Source organism: Pygoscelis adeliae, unplaced genomic scaffold (assembly GCF_000699105.1).
Source record: "Pygoscelis adeliae isolate BGI_AS28 unplaced genomic scaffold, ASM69910v1 Scaffold99, whole genome shotgun sequence".
In the NCBI taxonomy this organism is placed as follows: Eukaryota; Metazoa; Chordata; class Aves; order Sphenisciformes; family Spheniscidae; genus Pygoscelis; species Pygoscelis adeliae.
The window spans coordinates 1,202,848-1,212,683 of record NW_008825493.1 but is presented as its reverse complement, the minus strand read 5'-3'; the positions used below and the strand labels follow the sequence as shown (position 1 = coordinate 1,212,683).

Genomic DNA, 9,836 nt, shown 5'->3' with positions numbered 1-9,836 from the left:
TTTTTTCCCCGATTCTCTCCCCCATCCCATTGCGGGGGGTGGGGTGTGAGCAAACGGCTGTGTGGCGTTTAGCTGCCTGCTGGGTTAAACCACAACAGTTCATAAATATATGTTAATCTATAGTACTGAAAACATGTCATGAAGAAAACAGTGCAGTAGAGAGTTAGTGGGAAAAATACTTCAAAATAGTATTTTAAAATGTTGCTTAATCGCTATGGTGAGTAGCATATTTATTTGCGTTTTGGTTAAACCACAACAGTTCATAAATATATGTTAATCTATAGTACTGAAAACATGTCATGAAGAAAACAGTGCAGTAGAGAGTTAGTGGGAAAAATACTTCAAAATAGTATTTTAAAATGTTGCTTAATCGCTATGGTGAGTAGCATATTTATTTGCGTTTTAATGCATTCTCTTTTTTTACCCATATTTGCCTCATCATTTCATGTTGCCAAATACATGGTTAATGTTATTATTTTGCATTTAAAGAAATTATGATGGCTTTTTGAGCATTATGTGATTTTTCTATTTTTATTAATATAAAGATTTCTTGTTTTCCTCTAGAAAGGTTCTAAAGGAAATCTCTGTTGGCGACCTAAAGCCTAACGAAACAGTTGAAGCAAATCTGGAAGCACAGCTACTCTCCAAATTAGACCATCCAGGCATTGTCAAATTTTATGCAAGCTTTGTGGAGCGAGATAGTTTCTGCATTATCACTGAATACTGCGAGGTGAGACTTGTAGATTACTTTGAAGAAATTTGACAGAATGTGTGCATTAAAATAGGGTCTTAAAAGAAACCTAGCCCAGTTTTCTTTAATGTTTTAGTTTGAATTTTATTCGTATTTCTTACTTGTGGTATCACCTGCTACTTGTTAGGCATATTTCAAATAAACAATGTTACCTGCTCACATGAGACTCATAGCTCATAGACAAACAAACCAGAGAAGAGGAAATTTTAAACACAAGTTCATTTCATTCACTATAATCAGTATTACAAGAAAGACTTAAACGCAGACACACTACCAGATCTGTTGATGAACTCAGAAAGGTTTTACCACATATGTACTACTGATAGGTAAGAGAGGATGAAACTGGGAGTACAGGGGCACGGTATGACATCTGGTGTAAATGAGGAAGGGAAAACTCACTTGTGATTTGGAGGTGATTAAAAGAAGCTCAAGCCTGGTCATATGGATGATGAGCTTGGTAGCAGCATTGGCTTTATGAAATGGAGAATAGTGTGAGTCAAAGACCAGAGTTTAGAGGATGCAAAAAATATTAAAGCAGGATATACTACAGTATAGCTACCAGGCTTTTTTACTCCAGCATTTGGTTTAAAAACATATTGATGAAATCTGTCTTAAGGCTTTAAAATAAGAATTCATACATATTTAAGCCAGCTTTTTAAAAGTTTATATGAAACAAGTGCCTACTTTGTATTAAATATAGATGTGCTGTTTTAAAACATATAACCTGTTATACATACAGTGATCTTTTTATGAAACTGTGAAGCAGACTTTTCAGTTGTGCTCTGCTAGACATTTGAAATGCTTTGGAAGATAATGACCTTGGACTACTGGGTTACCTGTCCACCAGTCAGACTTGTATTAACGAATCACATTTCTTCAATCATTCAGCTTTGGTGTGAATAATTAAAGAAGTACTATTCCTGCCAGTCATTGCTTCCTTAGAAGCTTTCTTTGATGACAGTTAAATGCCTATTTGTTGCTGGGATTTTTAAAAATTAAATCTGAAGTGTTCAATTCTGTTATGCAATCTGAATATTTGTTCACATATTATTTTAACACCCATGCAGGAGCTCTTTGCGTCATTCCCTGAATGTCTGACAGCTGGGGCTTGTTGGAAATTTGGTACTGCAAACTCTCTGTGGAAATCCAGAGCTCAGAACTGAAGGGTTATTCTAACTGCTCAGATATTCCCATGCACTAAGATTCATTTTCTCTCTACCAGTGGTAGAAAGTGGCTCAACACCAGATCAGTTAAACCTATAGGAATAAAGGACCGCCTTCAGCAGCATTATAGAGCTGGACTAGTGACTTTGGTTCACTGCTTTTTTCTTCTTTTTTTTTTTTTTCTTTCCCCATCTGGAATGAAGTTACAGGTGAATAAAAAAGAGCACGATAGCAATCACCGTAGTAATCACAAGCTGCTGCAGCACCCCTTGGAAATTTTTTTATTCAGGCAATGTAACCTACCCTGCATGAAAACGTTTTGGTGCAGAGTTACCCTAGGATCCAGGAGCCATGTACTCAAATCCATGAGATGTATTAGAGCAAGGCAGATGAAGGAGGAGGAAATGGATGCGTTGGCTATGCAGCTGAATCTTTTCAGTTTTGAGTCTGCTAGATCAGGCCAGAATGACAGTGGGTCCACTAGGATGTGCTTCTGACTCTTTCAGAAAAGGATGTACTATGTAGTATCATCGCATATAAGCAATTATGATGTATTTAATCGAATGTTCAGACAAGGAAAGTACTAAGCAAGGTTTCTCATAGTGCTATAAAGTTTCTTTTCTATTTTAATGGGAGTATTTCCAGAAGGTATACTTTCGTATTTGCTTATTTATAACCTGCCTTTGTATGTGGTGTGATTTGGATCTTTTTACCTGAAAGATGCCTGTTTAAATCGTGCATAAACTGAGAATGAGAAAAACATATTGCTACCTGATCCTTGTTTGGAAGTCTAGTACATTCAGTTTCTCATGCATAGAATAATTACCAGATTGGCAGTAACTGGTACTCTTGGGCAGACTCAAAATAAAGAATAAACATTAAGTTGGCATGGAAACAGAACTACCCTCTGAGCCTTATTCTGTTTTCTGCAAAGTACTGTGACTTATTCGTTAGCCACAGTACTTTGTTCATTCCTGCATGAGTAGCATAGAGTGAGCCTCCAATGCAGCTGCCCCGTGCTATACCTGTCCTGTGAACAAAAGAGAACATTGGTCTCCATTGCTCAACTCGACATCTTTTATTATAACTGAATTCACTCAAAATTATAGAAAAGAAGTATATGTGTTCTGTTTTGATCTTTTTGAGCTTCTTTGGCAGGTTTCCCGAATCAAAATCTTACAGGCATTATAAACATTATCAGATAAGTCAGATTTCAAACAAAAATGCCTTCATGAACCTTGGATTTCATTTTGTAACATAAATTGAATTTCAATAAAATACAGTTTTTACAAAGTAGTTACTTTAAAAGTTGCATCATTTTAACACATCATAAACCAGAACTACTTGTACTTTCCCCCAAACAATTATTTCTGTCTCCTCACTGCGGTCTCAGCTGTGATGTGAGTATACATATGCTAAGGAAATCTGAGCAAAAGGAATAACTAAAGCAATCAGTGCCTGTTCCCATTATCAGCTCTAGATGCTAAACTGTTTTAAATAAGTTACTGGTGTATTTGAGAGTCTTGACATTTAAATAGAAACTGCAGCTTGGAAACTCCCTATGTACTTAATATGTTAAATTCCTTATGAACTTCATTATACTGACCTTCCAAAATGCAAAACTGGGTTAACAAAATTCTTCGGAGTTTCATGGCAGCAGTATTTCAGCAAATCTTTTATGATGTGTTTTTGTTTTCCTTTTTTAGACACAAAATCAAGGTTAAATTAATTGTAGGACATTGAGACCAGTCTTCTCTGCTTGAAGGTAGAAATCCATACAGTTGCTTGAGGGCACATGTAGTACTTTATTCAACTGCTTTTGTTCTCCTTAGACCTTTTGAAGGAAACGTCCCCCAACTTAAGAGAGTACCCACCAGCCTAACTCTGTAGGTCCTACATTTCTTTTCTTTGCATTTTTCATGGCAATGTGTGATTGTGATAGAGGACACACTGGGACAGGGAGAAATGGTGACTGGAGCCTGCTGCACTTCATTTGTCCTCACCTGGATAGCACATAGTTCCTTGTGGCCAGTAGCCAGCTGAGACATGTCTGAACAGCCCCTGAGTCTTGGGCTATCGCTACAGCTGGCTCTGGATGGTCTGGGGCAGCCGTCTGGAATAGGTGAGTCATTATTTTTGAGGTGTGTGAGTAGGCTCAAACACAGCCCATCTCGTTGCCATGCAGCAGAGGTACCCAGCAGCACTTTTTCTTTCCTTCCTCTGCTCCGCTGCAAGCAGCCAGGGGGAAGCTGTTGTACATTTGGAGTTGCAAAGGGGAAGCAGCTGCTGAGAGCTCCAAGTTCCCAGAAGAGCTTCTCTCTGGGCTGCAGCAGGGAGGCAGATGGAGCGCTGAAGCCATATTCCCTTCCCTAGTGAATGAGGTGATTCAGACATTTCAATTAAAAAATTGGAGGACATTGTCAGGGAACACATTTTTCATATATGACAAAAATATTTTCTTTTTTTTAACACACTCATGCTTGAATGTTGTAACTTAGAACCTCAGGGACCACGGAAATTACTGTAAATTCATGTCAAAGTAGAGGACAGAAATGTATGGATCTTCAAGGACAGAACCTGCTTGTTTTGTAGCAGCAGTATGAAGCACTGTGGTGTTGGGAACAGAAAAACAAGAAATGCTGAAGAGATCATAAAATGTTGAGAGTCAACAGTGCGGAGAAGGGAAGGGTTGATGATGGGAAATGGTGGTACAGGTACAGTTGTATAGGTTAAACTATTTTCTTGTATATGGCACATAAAACTTCCAATTTTATGCAGAATGTATAATGTAAAAGTAATGATTTATGGAGAATAAGCTGTCCTGATGTAAGGTACTTAGTCACTAGAGTACAATGAGACTCACAGTCCCTTTGCTCTGGGATTAGTTACCTCAACACAGTGCTTGCCACTAATGTGTATTCTTGTAGACAAAATCCATTTATTTTATAAACTGGATAAACAACCAGCTGACAACCATCTGTCGATGTTTTAGCAAAATGAACAGTTTTCGTATAAGTGTCCTCAAAAACCTCTTTCATCATGCTGCTGTTCAACTGATTTTTCCAAATGTCTGACTTAAAGTTTTCAAGGAGTCTTTTTCTGTGTATATTTTCTGGTTTATTTTCACTGCCTACTGTATGTCATATTGCTCCTTTTCTAGTGTTACTTTAAAATCAGTTGTAGTTTTAATGAAGTATTTACAATAACACATGCTACAGATTTTTGAAGCTTTAATTCTGCTTTGTTTCTGGCAAAAGTGAGTTTGGAAGAGGGGCAAAGTGTCATAATTAAAGAGACTGTATTTTAATTCTTAAGAGAACAGCATGTTTTCTTTGATGCTGACATGGTTATTTCAACATAATCAATGAGAGCGTCTCTTGACTGTGCAATGTTTGACTTAAGTGGAAATGCTTTTCCCAAACTTGTAAACCTATTTGGACCCATCAGGGCAGATTCCTTTTACTTGATTTAGGTGTCTACATATTAGCCAGTCAATGTAGACCCTCATCATAAACCTTCGCAGAGAAAAAGCATTTCTACAACATGATCCACCCCTTCCTAAGGTACACAGCTAGATGGCAGAGATAATTGCACTATACAGGTGCCTGTTCTTTTGTGTTAACTATAAAGGGAGTTTGAGGTGACCAGCTCAGACATATATGTCTAAAGTTGGGTAACATGAAGTGAGAATAGTTGAAAACTTTGATGATGTTGTGTAACACCCAGGGAAAACTGACCTACTTTCCCTATGCAGCCAGACTGCTTGATCTCATTTTGATCCTCAGTTGTGTATGCTTTTGGTGCTGGGAGAGTTCAGAATTCACGTGCAAGCATTAATTTTACAGACTATGTGGTAGGAACCTGAAGGTCTAAGAAAGTGGAGTCCTGTACTTCGACGAAGGAGAAGACATTTTAAAAACTTACTTTAAATGTACAAATATGTTGTGATATTTTTCAGGGTGGAGATCTAGACTTTAAAATTCAAGAGTACAAAGAGTCTGGGAAGATATTCACTCAAAGACAAATAATAGACTGGTTTATACAGTTGCTACTCGGAGTCAACTATATGCATGAAAGGTACAGTCACTTAATATGAAAGCATTTAGCTTGGGAGGGGAGTGAGTAGACTTACTGACTGGTTGCAGATATTCAAACAGAAATGAAACCATATGGACTGTCTTGTATTGGTATAAAGTCATGTTCACCAAACTGCTGTAGTGTATGTTGTATACCTAAAGTGTAATTAATTATCTATCTTGCAAGAACATTGTGTATTATATCTTTTAGCAGCACAGTGGTAGATGTCTTTCAGCATTAGACACACTTTTTCTAAGAGCCAAGTGAAAAACTTAGCACAACAGAAATAGTTCAGTATTGTTAGAAGAAAATGGATTAAAAGGTTAAAACAAAGTCAACTTTTTCAAGGGGAGTCAACAAGGATCTCTTGCAGATATTTAATGTGAAGAATCCAATATATGTGCTTGATGTACTCCCACTAAAATCAGTGAAATTACATACATACATTCTTTGAAAACAGACATTACTTTTAACAGCACATCAAAGATTAGCCTAAAAAATTACTACAGGTCATCCAGACGATGTGTGGAGATCACACTTCATTTGAGCAGGGGTAGATACAGGTGAATGCCTACCTGGTCATCTCCATGGATGTACTTCTTGCCTGCAATGTGATTTAGGCAGGCTGACTTCAGCGATTTAAACAGTTCCCTCGTTGCCAGTGTACTGGACATGTGCATGAGCCCTGTCTGGTCCCCTTCCCGCGCCATCTAGTGCTGTCACCTTTGAGGTAGGTGGGACTATTTAGCATGGTATGAGGGAAACTGAGTGCTGTGCTGAGCCAGAAGGCCCAGCACACTGCCACCCGCATTGAGAGCTGGAGGAACGGCTGAGCAAATGGGAATACCCGGCTCCTTTCCTAGCAGCTTTTCAGAAACAGTGAGCCAGTTGAAGTTAACCTGGCTTTCAGCATCTTCTCCTTTCCTCTGTCTCCTCCCTGTTGTTTTTGCCTATTGGCAGCTCTGAAATGTCACGTTAATGAACAAGACAAAGAATCCTTTCTAAAGAGCATTGTAGCCCAAAAGTCCAAGATTTTTCATCCGGCCAAGCTGAAATATTTGGACTATTACTCCTATTGAACTTTTAGAAATAAGAATGTCATTGCTGCAAGGACTGTCTTAGCAGAGGCTAAGGATGTTTGTCTGTAATCACCTTCGTGTTTTGTGGAGATGAGCTCATCTGCCTAAAATAATGGCCTAAATTATTAATACAGCTGGGGGGGAGAAGATGTTTATGTTTGAAGGGTAGGTTACACTCAGAATCTGGAGATGAGAATTCAGTTTTTTTTTCAAGCTGAATGTAAACTAGAATCCGTGGTCTTCTATCCTGGGTGAGTACTCAGAAAACAAGATTTTTTATGCACTGGGTTGAAGGTGAAAACACCAAATTGATGTAGCTGTTTCAAATATCTTTCACAGCAGGGCTTGGGCCAAATTTGGTTGCCTGAACTTGAGTTGCAACAGAGCAGTAGGTATAGTCACCTGTCACCAGGAACAAGCATTTCTGAGTTGAACTGGAGTTAAGTATGTGGGATACGTTTGACCTAAACTGATAGGTGCCTAATGAGTTTTGCACCTACAGTGTCAGACTGTAGAGGGAAAAGGGCAGAGTGAATTGCTGTCGAGGATGCAAGCGCATTTTGGTTCCTAAATGCCAGTTTAGCTGGGGCTTGTACATGAAGTGCTGCCCCCACAGACGGCAGTGATGGGAGCACAACGAAGAGAGCTCTCTTGGGATGCTGTGCTCTTCAGCACTCACCTCAGGCCGAAAGGACAGAGGGAAATGGAAATAAAAATCCTGACCATTTAACTAAACTAGCAGTGTGGGGTTTTCTTTTTTCCCTTCTCAAACTCCAATTTAACAATTAATGATTAAAAGTTTTGGTAATCTGGAAAGTCCACTTCTGGTGAAGTCCTTTCTTTAATGTACGTGTTTAGAGGATGCGTTGTGCAGACTAATGCAGAATAATAACAACATTGCAGCTGGACTAGATGATCATTGTAGGTCCCTTCCAATTGAACTAGTCTATTCTATTGTATGTTATTCTTTTTGTCTTTCATTTTCTGTATTTCCTCATGCCTCTCTTATCTCTTGTTTTCCCATACGTCCCTTTTGTCTACTCTTCTCTCTATTTTTCTCGTCTTCTACTTGTTCTCAAATAAATCTTAAAAAAAAAAAACCTTATAAATAAACTTTCTTTGGTAAATATGTATATTAAATTACTGGGTTTGCTGAAAAGTAGTTTAATTCTCCAGTGAAAGCAGCAATTTGATTTTCCAAACAGCATTTCATTTTCTGTCTTTGAATCATAGCTATTTAATAGCACCTCTCCAGACACATACAAATGACTTGACAGTTTTATTTTTATTTGCATTTCCTGTATTGTATTATGTGTTATTTGACTGTATGCACATTAGAAAATTTAATCTTTATCTTACTAGTTTAGAGCCAAACAACAGCTTAAATGGAAAAGGTTAGGCTTAAAAGAATTTAAAACTACTTACAGAAATTAATTTGAATTACTGAAACGTAATAACAGCCCTCTGCTTATGTACAGAGGAGTCATACATGATTTCTTCTCTACTGATATAGAAAAAAGCTGTAATATATGTTTGAAATATGTTCTAATGCAAAGAAAACTTTTCCCTAGAATTAGAAGCTCGAATTATTCATTACCTGTGGGTTGGACTTCCTTGTGCCATTCCTTAGAAAATCCAGCTGCTGTGGATGGGAGTTTTTATTCCAGAGCAGCAAAAGTTATTATTTCTGGTTTTAGACATAGACTATTCACTTGGTTGTCCTTCTTGCATAGCTTTCGTTGAACTTCTGCACTTTTTGAAAACTCTTATGCTGGAAACTTATTTGAAAAGAGGACTTTTTCGCTGCCTCAGATATTGTTTTTCTTTTCCTGTGATAATAAAGATTATACAGACTAGACGTTCCTGTCTTTTACTTAGGCTTCATAAATCCCAAAGGGGGCATGAATATCTTATGGTCATTATGGTATCTACTGGCTCTTTTGCATAATTGGAAGTTTTTTTTAATTTTAAACTTGAAAGCTAAATTATCTAGAATTACATAGATTCAATCCTCATCTGTCACTGATATAACCAGAGGGAGAAGTAAAGGAGCGGCAACATAGTTCAGTGGTCTTACCTAGATGGAGACAGTTAGCATGAAACCATTATCGAGTCTCTCTGGCATACTTGTAGCCCGTCGCACATCAGTGCACAAAATTGATCCCACAGCAATCAGGCAATAAGGCCATTGATTCATTTAACCTCAATTTGAATAAAGCTGACCGTTACATTATCCATCACTTCGCTAATCTTTATGAACAATATGCCAACACAGAGATTTTTATAAGGTTACCACTTAATGCAAACAAATCTGTTGCTTTCAATCTACAGGATAGCAGGCTTTGCCCAAGTACTTTATCTAGATTTCACGTTGTCTTCCCTAGTACAGGATTCAGACTTACCCAGAACCTCTTACTTCTCTAAATAGTTCTTCAGATAGAGGGAAGAGAAATTAATTGCTGAATATTTCACAGCAGTAAACTACTTCAGGTTCAATCAATCAGCTTCACTTGCTGGTATGTTGCAGAGGAAGCTTTATTCAAGGAGGCTGCCCACTGCTCAGTGCTTCGTGCTGCTTTTTTATGACAGCAAGCGGGTACTCTATAGAACATAGGTATGAGTCTATTTATTGCCGAAATTTGAAACTGTCTTAAGTGTTAATTTCTACCCAAAATATCAATAACCACTTTGCTGACTGTCAAGTTAGATTAAGTTTTGCTGGAGTCCAGTTAATTCATGTTACCTTTATAGGTCTGTCTCTTGCT

At 37.9% G+C, this 9,836-nt stretch overlaps 1 protein-coding gene across 1 annotated transcript in view; it reads left to right on the top strand.

Moving 5' to 3' along the window:
* NEK11 (NIMA-related kinase 11) overlaps positions 1–9,836 on the top strand; it is a 104,681-nt gene that overhangs the window by 25,196 nt on the left and 69,649 nt on the right. The window contains exons 2-3 of the mRNA XM_009331255.1: positions 565–730; positions 5,874–5,992. Coding sequence (XP_009329530.1) covers positions 565–730; positions 5,874–5,992 — 285 coding nt within the window. The remainder of the gene's footprint in view (positions 1–564; positions 731–5,873; positions 5,993–9,836) is intronic.